Here is a 14,679-nt window from a genome sequence, read left to right as displayed (position 1 = left end):
GTTCCAGGACTTTCAGAAATATCAATTTATCCTTTCCCAAAAATATAAGGGTTGGGAAATGGGCAGATTCGAAAAAAATCGAAAAATAAAGAGCGATAACTCGGAATGAAACTTATATTTCTAGAATCGGATGGTCTTCAGGTATCCAAAAATGTAGGTCAAATTTGAAAATTTTGAAAAATAACAGAAATTGTCTGTTTAACAAAATTTTTCATTTTTCAAACGCTAGAAGTCAGCGACGAAGTTTCGAAATTTTCAACTGCTATCGTCCGACAAAAGACTCGGGGTTTCTGAAAATATCATTTGTATGAAAATAGGTACAGAATTGACGAAGCTACAGCCGTTTTTTAATTTTTTGGCACCGCACGAAATTCGGCCACTTCCGGTCTGCGCAGAAGTTTCAAAAATAGTTTATCAAGTAGCCACCACATGGTTTCCCAATAGAAAATTAGGTCCCATATCGGTATCTGTTACAGGCACTGAGAAATAGGCTCCAGCGAAAAAAAAAATAATAATAAAAATAAATAATAATTTTAGTAATCTCAATAGGCTTTCAGACAAAAGTCTGAAAGCCTAATAAGAATAATAATTTTAACAAAAACAATAGTGTTTCACACAAGCTACGCAGTGTGAAACCCTAATAATAATTTTAACAAAAACAATAGTGTTTCACACAAGCTATGCAGTGTGAAACCCTAATTATATTCTTTGAATGACCACATGCTTATATCACAAATTCTAGCCACCTGTCTCGGTTCCGTCTGAAACCATATCGCTCACAGACGTGTAATTACACCACCATCGCATGGAATATACAACAGTCATAAATGTCTGTCGTTAGATTCTTTGAATGGCCGCTACATATTGTTTAATTAATCCCCTAATCCAGACACATGGTTTTGTAGTGAAGTATATTCGTGTTGTTATTTAATTGCCATTATGATTTTAGATTTTTAGAATACTTCACTGATGTTTTTGTAATAAAGTATACTCGTATTGTTTGTTAATTGGCGTTATGATTTTAATGTTTAGACAACATTTAATTGACTTGATATGAAATCTGAATATAAATTATTAGATGGATAAATAAAAGGTATTTTACAATTACATATTGACAACTTAATCTCTCGCCAAAATACAACTGGATTGATATTATTTCGGCATCATATTTCGGCATTAGGCGATGTAATTTTAGTGAAATTGGTGCCGAGAATTGGCGTGTTCGGAAAATAAGCTAAAGCGTATGTAAAGGACGACGTTGGACACTATTCATGATAAAATATTTATAAAATGGGAATTATATGAACTGGGGAAGAAAAGTGTACAGAGACTATAGAGGTGAGTCGTTTAGTGGCTGTGTAGTGACGTTATTTATTAATGAAATTATTATTGAATAAAGTGATTTATTTTGTTGTTTGTTATTTATAAATGCGACCGCTCTAGATTGACGAGTCTGCCATTTGGCGTAAAGAAAATTATACTTATATCAAACACTCATATTATACTATGAATATTTCTGCGTCCCTAACATTACACAATGTCGTGTGGACGACTTATTCTACCTCCCGAAATTAAATTAAAGTCGCGTGCAGCGTGGATGACTTAACCAAATTTTTCGTGTGGACGACTTGACTAGCCTGACAATTGAAAAAAAAATATTGACTGTCAATATGAGAAAAGGTCAGTGCATTACCATGTTTTTATTAAGTATAGAATGAATAAAAACAAGGGAATGTACGGACAATTGTCAATTCATTGATAATCGACTTTTCCCAACGGAAGTCGTAATACCGAAGAATGGACGATATTCAACAAATATGTAATTCATTCAAGAATTTTAGACACTATACTCAGATTCTAAATCTGAACATAGTTTCTAAAATTGTGAGACAGAAATTAAATATTTCACACAAAAACAAATGCCATAAGTTTTCTAGATGACACTGGGCAAACTAATTACAAGACATGAAAAGTAAACGGCATTGCATTACTACTCACCCGTAAGTTACTAGACGACTCTCGGTAAAGTGGTAATTTGGCGTAAAATCTAAACGCCTTAAATAATTAAACACTCTGTTCATTTCTTGACAACGTCCGGGAAAATAAACGCCTTGTCTAAAAACTAAACCCCTTTCAAATCTAAATGGTAGTGTTCATTTCTAAAAAACATCCCGAGAAACTGGACGGTCGTAAAGCAGAAGATCGTTGTCAAAAGTAAATGGTGTTTCTTAATCTACACGGTAGCACAAACTGGGCGGTTTTTGGTGAATCTTGACGGCATTTAACAAATTCTTGACGGCAATCTATTAGCTGGATACGTGTATTAAATTCTTGACGATAAGCTTAGTTTCTTTCCTTTTTTCGTAAAGTCTGGACGATACCCGGTCCCTAGTGATAGAAGCCACACAATCTCATGATTGGTGTATACATAGTCGTCAACAGATTATACTGGGTGTTGTGTTGATAATTAATGATGAGTGTCTGGTAGTAGAACAATAAAAGTTAATTGATATGTGGGAATCTAATCAACGGCGTGGAGCGGCTCATTGTTAATCATTCACATATTGTCCACGGGTTATAAAAATTTTCTACAACAAAGCCGTTTATCGCTATTACGGTCACGCAAGATGTAAACGAGGTTATTATGATCTTCGAAAAAGGGCAAATGATATGAAGTACGTAAATCCTCAACAATGTACTTTTAGGAGAAAAATGCATTTATAATTTTTTATAGCGGTATTACGGCCTTGTGGGAATTGTAGAAACAAAATCTAGAGATTAGTTAACTTGCTTACCGAAAAATTAAGAAAATTATGTATTCCAGTTCTATTGTGCAGCAATATTGATAATTTGAGGAGTAGCAAAAATGTTGTGTATATACGGTTACTCTTATACACAACGATATTCTAGGGGGCGCTAGTGTCGCTAGCTGTGAAGTTAGTTATCGGTTGGTCATAGTTATACATTATTAGGATTTACGTCACAATTCTGCGGCCCGTAATCCCGTAAGAGATGGTCTAAAACCAATAAATGTGAGATGTATGCCGTGGATAATTATATATGTATTTTCATTTCAAAGGTTTTGTATTACAACTCAAAATTATCCAGGTCAGTTTGTTTTCTATAGAGCACGTGGTAATTACGTGTGAGCTACTAAAATGATTTTTCTACAGCCAATTCAGCTATTTCGTTATTTAAGTAGCCAAAACGGAATATTTAATTAATAAATAATTATCATAAATCTTACTAATATTTCATTTTTAAGTCCAATATATAATTTTTTGTGTACCCCATGCTGACAAAGTGGGATAGGCACGTGAATTCACAATACCCTACACTGAATAAAAAACATGAAATATAAATTTACTTCAAAAGGTTTTCTCAGGTTATCAAAAATGACTGGCAGTGAAAATTTTGAAGTGGAAGCCCTGTTGTGAACCCTCAAACGACAAAAATTATAATCTGATATGTATGGAACTGTCTTGTAAAGGCCCCCAATTGCCTACAAAGGAATAAATATGTGACAACCCTTGTCGACCGCCCGGAAGATTTAGCTGCTGTGGGCGTACATTTCGTTGGCTGGCAACCTATCTTTTCTCGTGTACCTTGTGATCAGAAGATGATAACATACCAATCAACAAGCATACAATGATGGGTGATGACGACAATATACATGTGGACGTATATATATATATATGAACTGGCTATTACAGATAGCAGTACAAGAGGTTAACCCTATATTCACTATGTGTAATAAGATATTAATCACTAACTTGTGTTTAGTCTTCATGTTTGTGATATCAATACCGTCTTCAGCTAATAGTTCTTTATATAATTCACCAACTAAAATAATAATCATCAAGATAGATATACTATACTATTCTTAATATGTAAATTTTTTATATATGAAATTACAGACCTGGTGTGAGGCAGAAGGTAAATATAATGAGGCACAAGCAGAATATCGAAGCGATTATTCAACGATACATCATATATTTGTTCTAAATACATATATAACAGCAACTTTTTCGGAAAGCAATATGGTCAAATGGCCAGGGGAAGTAATCAGAATTAAAATATTACTGGCCCTTACTGGGTTTTTTAGCATTTGAAAGCAGTTATAAATGATAAGTACTTATAATATCTATTAATACAATAGCCACAATTTTTATCTGAATATTAAAGGTATTTTATATATTATTCTTTACCATTATTGGTAGGATATATCATCTCATAACCAGGTAAAGGTAATACAACATCTAATATGCTATAATCTTTCATATTATCTTCATCTATGACAACAGGTTTTATATCCATTTTACTTTCACCTATAATACAATAATATACACAATTTAATATATTACTTTCACCTGTATAATACAATAATATACACAAACTTATATTTTACTTTCTCGACATCAGTGATTGGCTAATGAATTCCACAATTGGGCGATGACTTCGGCTAACCAGACACACTAGGCGAATATAAACAAGGAGAATAAAATTATACACCGTACGTGTCGGCGTTGAAAGAGGTGGGGAAATAGGAGTGACTGGGCGAAACCTGGATCCACACAAGTTTGTAGAATTGTTTGTAGAATTGACCAAGGAAGACGTTGGCGGTTATGAAGCCATGATAGATGCAATTTTGTCTTCCAAAAATCATGTGACTTTCTTGACATCAGTGATTGGCTAATATATTTTACAATCAGGCGATGTCTTTGGCCAACCGGACACATTAGGCGAATAAAAAAATTCAGCCGAAAATATCAAACCTGTTTAATTCGAGCGAATACAAATTCAGCATCACGACCTCTGGACACACTAGATGATTGATTTGGCTGAACGATTCAGTCGAATGATTCACCTAGTGTGTCTCCCGCTTAACCGTTGGCGATATATATCATTCAATAGTAACAGTTTTAACACTTTAATGACTACTGCCTGATTACTAACAATTTTAACTAACTAATAAACATAATGTATATAAGATAGGTTGCCAGGTAACGAAACATACGCCCACAGCAGCTAAGTTGTCCAAGCAGTCAACAAGAGTTGTCACATATTTTTTCTATTGTCCGTAATGAAACATTTATAATACACTAAAATCTGATTAAGAGTAACAACTCATTAAGTAATTATCAGAAAATCATTAGAATTTGTTTGGCTTTTAGCTGTTCAAGTTATCAAAATTCATTGAAAATCAATATACTTGTTTGTCCTAAGACCTTAAACTCTGTTTATCAATCTAAAATCAATCGGATGATAACTTTGGTCTCTAGAGCATCCATAAGATATTTCAAAGTGATCAAGGGCCATAACTCTCTGAAATCATTGAAAATCACAGGGCTTCTTTGTTTCATGACCTTAAGCACTGTGTATAAATCTGAAGTCAATCGGATATTAACTTTAGCCTCTGGAGCGTCCACAAGATTTTTCAAAGTGATCAAGGGCTATAACTGTGGTAGTAATTATCGGAAATCATTGAAAATCAATAGGCTTCTTCGCCTCATGACCTTAAACACTGTGTATAAATTTAAAGTCGATCGAATATTAACTTTAGCCTCTGGAGCGTTCACAAGATTTTTCAAAGTGATCAAGGGCCATAACTCTGGCAGTAATTATCGGAAATTGCCGAAAATCAATAGGAATCTTAGTCTCATGACCTTAAACACTGTGTATAAATTTAAAGTCGATCGAATATTAACTTTAGCCTCTGGAGCGTTCACAAGATTTTTCAAAGTGATCAAGGGCCATAACTGTGGCAGTAATTATCAGAAATCATTGAAAATCAATAGGCTTCTTCGTTTCATGACCTTAAACACTGTGTATAAATTTAAAGTCAATTGGATATTAACTTTAGCCTTTGGAGCGTCCACAAGATTTTTCAAACTGATCAAGGGACATAACTATGGCAATAATTATCTGAAATCACTGAAAATCAATAGGCTTCTTCGTCTCATGACCTTAAACACTGTGTATAAAATTAAAGTCAATCGGATATTAACTTTAGCCCCTAGATAGAGTGGTTCATGCACAACAAAAATCCAATAAACGAGCTTAACTTGGGGCTTATTTTAACAAATATGATAAGACTTACCATTAACAACATAATCATGAACAATTAAACTATTGCTAAGTTGGATATTTGTGTGATTCAACCATTTGACTGGGACTTTCTAATATGTGGAAAAGTTGATCGCCCAACTAGCGTTACAGCGGTAGATTTTTTTTTATCAAAAAGAGTTATGTTTCTTGGTCACATCAAAGTTTCAAACTTTGCTCTGAAAAACGAATTCTTAATTTCCGCAGTCGGGATTCTTCGTTTTCTACGAACGTACAATTAACGATTGAATTTAACATTTGTACGCGTGCGCAACCCTTATTTAGAGTGAGAGAGGTTGTCTGTATTTATCAGTTACCTTCAGCTGATTTTTTTTAACATTTAACTTTCTAATAAGGGGTATTTCGTGGTTTACAAACGCAATATGTAGAGAGTGCTTTCCGTACTCATATTATAGATGATAAAAATCCTTTATGATAGTCCTATTTTGTTTCAAATAATTATCACAAATATAAAGATAGGTTGCCAGGCAACGAAACATACACCCACAAAAGCTAAATCGTCCGGGCTGTCAACAAGAGCTGTCGCACATTTTTTGGTAATAAAACATTTATAATACACTAAAATCTGATTAAGAGCAACAACACATGAAGTAATTATCAGAAAACCATTAGAATTTGTTTGGTTTTTATAAAGTTCTGCCCAGTGATGGGATTTCAAAATTTTTCCTTGTCGGACATTTTACCGAAAATCAAGGGGCATAACGATATATAAGCAGACGGATTCATACCACAATTAAAAATCATGTGTCAACTAAATATTCAAATGTCATACGTAATAACAATAGGTGAACCTTGCTATTTTTCATATTTAATTCCCGTACGATAATTAAATTTATCTCAATAATATTCCTACAAAATAACTCCTGCTTCGGCATCAAATTCACACTGGTATGCATTACGTGTCTTTGTTTATAGGACAGCAAATAAATGCAGAACTTCCGGAATAAGAATCGTTTTCTTCTTTATAAAATGTCAACAAAATATTCAAATCCGCGCGTAATAAAAATAGGAACACCTTGCTATTTTTCATATTTAATTCCCGTGTGGTGTTCAAATTTGTGTCAGTAATATTCCTATAAAATTACGTGTTTTCGTAATACGACAGAACGAAAGCTTGCCGATCCGTACCTACTTTTAAGCTTCCTTCAGCGTCCGTATGGCGTACGTGACTCATAGCATCATCGTAAGCACTGCCTTGTAAGCGATTTTCGTTCGGCAATCAAGATCGCTCGAAAGTCCCACTGTTGATGAGAATTTCTATATGGAGCCTTAAAAGAAGTAAAAGATATCGTAGCCAAAATGACTGTCCATTGATTTGGGTGTTATATACATGTACTGTAATGATATGTGACATCTAAGACTAGTTTATACATGCTATGATTAAAATTCTATTAGGGGAATTTAATAGACAATTTCATACAGATGACATTATAATTTTTGTCGTTTGAGGGTTCACAAGGTTCTAAAAACTAAAACAAGGGCCGTATCTCTGGAAGTAATCTACTGAAATTGTTGAAATTCCACAGGCTTTTTAGTTTTAGTAATTCAAATAATGCATATAAATTTCATACAGATCGGATGATAATTTTTGTCGTTCGAACGTTCCCAAGGAACAACAAAGTGAAACAAGGACCATAACTCACCGCGTAATTATCGGAAATTGCTGAAATTCAATAGGATTCTCCGTTTCACTAATTTAAATGATGCATATCAATTTCAAACAGATCAGATGATAACTGTTGTCATTAGAGCGTTCACAAGATTCAACAAAGTGAAACAAGGGCCATAACTCTAGATGTAATTAACGGAAATTGCTGAAATTCAATAGGCTTCTTTGTTTTACTAATTTGAATGATAATATCCTTAAATGACATTTAGAAGTAGAGGTATAATATTCATTAAGTTGTGTTATTATGAATTTGAATGATGCATATAAATTTCATACAGATCGGATGATAACTTTTGTCGTTCGAACGTTCAAAAGGTGCAACAAAGTGAAACAGGGGCTAAACTCCAAAAGAAATTAACGGAAGTTATTGAAATTAAATAGGCTTCTTTATCTCACTAATGCAAACAACATATATCAATTTCAAAACAATCAGATGATAAATGTAGTCTGTAGAGTGTTCACAAGAAATTGTGGACGACGGACGGACGGACGGGGTCGACGGCAATATACAACCACATTTCCATGTGGGCGTATAAAAAAGGGCGCGACTACATGAGTCATTGGATACAATCAACTAACTTAGAAATTAAATCGCTGAGTTTTAGCCAAAATTTTAATCTAGTTCGTAACTACTTATTTTTAAAAGTCCAATGAGTAAAGAAGAATTTTTTACATGGCTTCATTGATAAATAAGTGAATGAATATTGTCACATCAATGTCTATTTGGGTGACTGTTTGCTGCCTACAGTGCACGAGCGAGCCCGTGAGAGCACTTTTCTCATAAACGCTGTTTTGATCCGCGTGACAACATGCTGATAAAACAGGTCAGTTTATGTAGTACAAATAATTGAGGCTGTGGGCCACTCTACTCTAGAGCGTCCACAAGATTTTTCGAAGTGATCAAGGGCCATAACTCTGGCAGTAATTATCAGAAACTGTGTATAAATTTAAAGTCGATCGAATATTAACTTTAGTCTCTAGACGGAAGGGGGCGATGACAATATACGACCACATTTCAATGTGGGCGTATAAAAATGATGACTTAGATCTGTTTGTGTCATATATTTTCGTATGTAAAAGTTATTTGTTCATCAGTGAACTTTACAGATGAACTTAGTCAATGTACTGATGTAATAAAACTATATACCAAGATTCATCAAGCTCCCACTAAATCAGAATCAAAGTTATCATGTCCCAAAGCATGAGCCAGTCAAGGCATTCAGCTAATAAACACTTACACAAGTTTGAACATTCTACCTCAATTAGAAAGAGAGTAATTGTTTCCCAAAAAGTGTGACAGATGGAAAGACAAACACATTTTCTTGGAAAGGCAGGGGACAAATAGTGTAAAAGATATATAAAGCAATAATATACTGTTACCTTTAGAATTATCATCTGTATTTAAAACAAGATCTCCTTCTACTAACTTGAAACCATATAACTGTATTCTTCTAGATACCATACTATTCCATATATAACTCTGATAACTATGTACATATAATAAACGTAAATTTCTTGGTATCTACAAAACATGATTTATTTGTTAATAATGATTTCATATAGATGTATACTAAACACTGGAAATAAACAAACTAACAGTGAGGCTGATGTCCCCCGCCAAACTCCCAAAATAAATAGATGACATATATTCATCAATCGCACATTTATTTTTTTCAAAAGTATCAAGCAATCAAACAGATTATCACCTATACACTAAGTTTCATCACTCTCTAGTACCAAAGCATCGACCAATGAAATTGCTTAGCTCTGCTTAGCTTAGCTCAAAACGTTAATCATTGAACTCAGTCAAGACATTCACCTAATGAACATATACATCAAGTTTAAACATTCTACCTCAATTAAAAGCAGAGTTTTTATGTTCCAAAGTCTTGGACAATCAAATTGCTTATCGATCCTTAGCCTAAGCAGAAAATTCTCATCATGAAACTTAGTCAAAGTTTCATCACTCTCACTTAATTAAAACCAAAGTTATCATGCCCCAAAGCATCAACCAATCAGATTGCTTATCTCTGCTTACCGTAAGCAGACAATGTTTATTATCGAACTCATCAAGGCATTCATTTAATGAATGCCTACACCAAGTTAAATGAATGCCTACACCAAGTTTGAACATTCTACCTCAATTAGAAGGAGAATTATTGTGTTTCAAAGTCTTGACCAATCAAATTGCATATCGCTCTGCATACCCTAAGTAGAAAATGCTTATTAGGAACTTAGTCAAAGTATTGATGTGATAAAACTATACACCAAGTGTCCTCACTCTCACTTAATTAGAACTAAAGTTATCTTGTCCCAAAGCATCAACCAATCAAATTGCTTATCTTCGAACTCAATCAAGGCATTTACCTAATAAACACCTACACCAAGTTTAACCATTCTAGCTTAATTAGAAGGAGAGATATTGTATTCCAAAGTCTCTGACAATGAAATTGCTTATCGCTCTGCTTACCCTGAGCAGAAAAGGCTCATTATCAAACATAGTCAAGGTATTGATGTAATGAAAGTTATGAAACTATACACCAAGTTTCATCACTCTCACTTAATTAGAACTAAAGTTATCGTGTCCCAAAGCATCAACCAATCAAATTGCTTATCTCTGCTTACCCTAATAGTCTGGAGGCTCAGCGCGGGGGGTGACCATCAAATGGGCACAAAACCAGACCCAACTTTTCTAGAGTAATTTTACGTAGAATACGATGCCGAGTGGTAATCAGTCCGCCGTTGGGGCGTTTTCGAGATATTCGGGGTCAAAGGTCAAATGAGTTCATTTGCACTAAAAGTGAATGAGCGGTCATTCTTGTATCATGAAAATAAGCTGAAAATGATCGAAAGTAATCACACTTTCAATAAAAATGTAAACTTGCTTAATTCACCTTTAGTCTTAGTGACCCTGGAGGTCAAAAGGTGAAATTTACCGTTTTTGCACTAGGAAGATTTAAAGCAATAAAATGTCAACGTAAAATATAAAAATTAAAGCGAAACCTGTTCTAATTAATAATAGGAACATTTAAAATTTATCTTTAGGTGGTCTTAGCACCAAACTTTTACTTTGGAACATCGAAAATGATCTTGCATAACAGAACCAAAACGCTTCGGAGCCTGTTTCAAAAATACGTAAAATTTGTTAAATCAAAATCTCTCTGAATTAGTTTAACAACGAATGCTATACATAATGATACTAGTTGTCTGAAAAAAACAATTAAATAGTTCCATGGCTGGACTCCAGCCTGTAGGCCGCGTCACAAAGCCTGCCAAAATTTTCCTCGCTAACATTTACCAATACGACATATATATCCTGTGAACTACTATGTATAATGCATTTGTTGGTTTTATCTGCGTTCATGTTCCGGCGAAATTCATAAAAACTCATAAAAAGTTTGCAAACTTTTAATCTCGTCGCCAGATGCGCGTTTTCCCATCACAGATTAACGTTGGTTTTCCTAGACTGGGATTCTCGGAAATCCACGCGGCCTGCAGGCTGGAGTCCAACACTGAAACTATTCAATTGTTTTTCAGATAACTAGTATCATTATCTATAACAATCGTTGTGAAAATAAATCGGAGAGATTTCGATTTGACAGTTTTTACATATTTTTGAAACAGGTTTCAAAGTGTGTTGGTTCTGTTATGCAAGTTCATTTTCGTTGGGGCGTTTTCGAGATTTTCGGGGTCAAAGGTCAAATGAGTTCATTTGCACTGAAAGTGAATGCGCAGTCATTCTTCTATTAGGAAAAGAAGCTGAAAGTGATCAAAAGTAATCACACTTTCAATAAATATGTAAACTTGCTTAATTCACCTTTAGTCTTAGTGACCCTGGAGGTCAAAAGGTGAAATTTACCGTTTTTGCACTAGGAAGATTTAAAGCAATAAAATGTCAACGTAAAATATAAAAATTAAAGCGAAACCTGTTCTAATTAATAATAGGAACATTTCAAATTTATCTTTAGGTGGTCTTAGCACCAAACTTTTACTTTGGAACGACGAAAATGATCTTGCATAACAGAACCAACACACTTTGAAACCTGTTTCAAAAATATGTAAAAACTGTCAAATCGAAATCTCTCCGATTTATTTTCACAACGATGTAAAAACTGTCAAATTGTAAAGGTTTTAAAAAGTTATGTAAATATCTTTTCTTTGAGAATGGGAGGAATGTTACACAATTGAGGAAATATTGCTTAACACCCTCCATACATGAAATCAATTAGCAATCTTATCAGATGGTCAAACATTGGCACTAGCTTGATACGACTAACAGCCATGCGGAAGTCGTTAGTGAAGTCATCAATCATCACAGCTGACCTGAGTTACGCAAGGCCTTTGTCTGGTAAAGCAATCTGTACCAAAGACTTGATCGGGCAATAGCCAGATGTGTAATCTTGACATGCTTCGTCTAGAAAGGGTTTATCAGAGAAATGAAAAGTTGACAGGGGGAGCGGGGGCCATGGGCGCCTTGAGACGAAGTTAGACGAGGGCGTCTAGAAGTTAACCTGGGACCAGGCAGGTCTCAAGTTAAGACCGGACAGCGGCTATGTAAGTTAGTCAGGAGTTGGCACACTGTAAGTTTTGTACATGGTATGTTGAAAGAAGAATAAAAGTATCATATGAAGTTAAACTAGTTTTGTAATCAAAAACCTGATTCAAAGAAATGAAATGAAATGAAATGGGGTTTAACGTCCTACTGTTTTGCTTCGAACTGGGCTAATGAAGACGGGAATTCAAAGAACCAATACTGTCACATTAATTAGAACTAAAGTTATCGTGTCCCAAAGCATTAACCAATCAAATTGCTTATCTCTGCTTACCCTATGCAGAAAATGCTTATCTTCGAACTCCATCAAAGCATTGACCTAATAAACACTTACACCAAGTTTGAACATTTTAGCTCAATTAGAAAGAGAGTTATTGGGTCCCAAAAAGTGTGACGGACAGACAGACAAATGGACGAACCCATTTCAATAGTCCCCTGCTTTCTTCGAAAGGCGGGGGACAATAATTAAAAGATTACACAAAACATGATTAATTGAGTTTTATTTACTTCAACAATACTAACATATGAGAATGATGTTTTCAGTATGGGTAAACGCATCATAGATCAATTCTGTTATTCATTTTCTTGCTAAAATCATATTTAAGCTGGATTTTGTCTCTCATCACTTCCAGTCAAATCATTCACTGTAACAATGGTATCGTTTAAAACGGGGGGATTTAGCACTAGAAGGTATGCATATAGTTTACTTTCAAAACATCGTTTGATAATTGATAAAAATCGTTTGAGAATTACTATGGCTTAGTAGTAACCAGTTTAGTTTATAAATGGACGACCCGTCGTTCACTTATTAACCGCATTTACTTATTAGACAAGCTGTTATAAATCAACACACAGTTAATTTATCTACGGTGTTTAACTATTAGATGAAACTTTTAATTTCCTGCGAGGTGTTTATCCTATCTGTTTAGGTTCATTTTGATTACGATTATTTACATATAAGGTACAAATAAAAAAGGTGAATATAAAAAAATGCACACCCACAGATGCTCACCTTACCGTGGTCGTAGTATTGTTATCCATTATCCATTACAAATATACTCAGCCAAATTAAAAACTTGACACTGATGAATTTCAACAAATTTTTTTTTCTGGTAAGTCAAATACCTGGTATTTCTGGTAAGTCAAAGTGTTTCTAACGATAGTAAATAGTAAGAAGCCTTTAATTTCATAAAATTGTAAAGTCACATGGATCACGTGACTTTTGAGCATATAAAGATGAAAAACCTGAAAAACACGTGCAAACACAAACTCGTGAGGTCAATCGATGCAAGTTTGCTTAAACTGAACACGCACAAGTAACTTGAACTGGAAAAACAAATTAAAATTGTTATTTTCATCTTTGTTAGAAAATGGATCACGTGACTTTTGAGCATATAAAGATGAAAAACACGTGCAAACACAAACTCGTGAGGTCAATCGATGCAAGTTTGCTTAAACTGAACACGCACATGTAACTTGAACTGGAAAAACAAATTAAAATTGTTATTTTCATCTTTGTTAGAAAATGCCGCGCCTTTCAAATGTAGAACGTCTACGTGCTATAGGTAGGCTCTATGCTGGTCAGTCTGTGGTCACTGTTGCAAGAGTCTTTACCAGACAATAATTAATCTTAGAATGAGAGTGCTTCAAACTGGAACTATTGCCGACCGCCCAAGGGCGGGAGCGCCACGTGTGACGTCACTCCAGGAAGATCAAGCAATACGATTACATCATCTTAGAAACAGAAATCGCTTGCAGGTTGCTGGTCTTCGAGCTCGAAGGCCCTATAATGGACCAATATTGACACCTCTTCATTGCCGTAATCGACTTGTGTGGGCCACAAGATACATAAGATTTACTCAAAGACAGTGGAATTCGGTTGTCTTTAGTGACGAATCTCGATTCACTTTGACATTTGCCGATGGCAGGGCCCTGAGTGTACCGCAGACGAGGTGAACGTTATGCTCAAGTATGCGTTTGGTAGCGGCAGCGTCATGGTTTGGGGCTCTTTTTGTGCACATGGACGTTCTCCTCTTGTTGTTGTTCAAGGGAACTTAAATGCTGTCCAGTACAGGGATCAGATTTTGCAACCTGTTTATGCAGAGACATGGGCCTGGACTTACGTTTCAACAAGAAAATGCTCGACCCCATACAGCAATTGCTACCCAGAATTTTTTAAGAAATGCCGGTGTCCAAGTCCTGGATTGGCCGTCGCTTAGCCCCGACCTTAATCCTATTGAACACATCTGGGACAAACTGGGTCGACGTGTTTGTCAGCAAGTGAATCCACCACTGACGTTGCGGGACCTTCAACATGCTCTTGCTGAGCATT

At 35.0% G+C, this 14,679-nt stretch overlaps 1 protein-coding gene across 6 annotated transcripts in view; it reads right to left on the bottom strand.

The window, feature by feature from the left end:
• LOC126828361 (pseudouridylate synthase 7 homolog) overlaps positions 1-14,679 on the bottom strand; it is a 239,651-nt gene that overhangs the window by 37,109 nt on the left and 187,863 nt on the right. For 5 of the 6 annotated variants that reach the window (XM_050558111.1, XM_050558107.1, XM_050558108.1 and 2 more), the window contains 3 exons: positions 9,176-9,317; positions 4,209-4,328; positions 3,774-3,843 (listed from right to left, as the gene is read on the bottom strand). In XM_050558111.1, coding sequence (XP_050414068.1) covers positions 3,774-3,843; positions 4,209-4,328; positions 9,176-9,317 — 332 coding nt within the window. Of the gene's footprint in view, positions 1-3,773; positions 3,844-4,208; positions 4,329-4,517; positions 4,615-9,175; positions 9,318-14,679 lie in introns of those variants that run through there. The other variant, XR_007683002.2, reaches the window with a different exon arrangement.

Source organism: Patella vulgata, chromosome 7 (assembly GCF_932274485.2).
Source record: "Patella vulgata chromosome 7, xgPatVulg1.2, whole genome shotgun sequence".
In the NCBI taxonomy this organism is placed as follows: Eukaryota; Metazoa; Mollusca; class Gastropoda; family Patellidae; genus Patella; species Patella vulgata.
The sequence above is the reverse complement of the archived record's forward strand: the minus strand, read 5'-3'. Positions and strand labels throughout refer to the sequence as shown.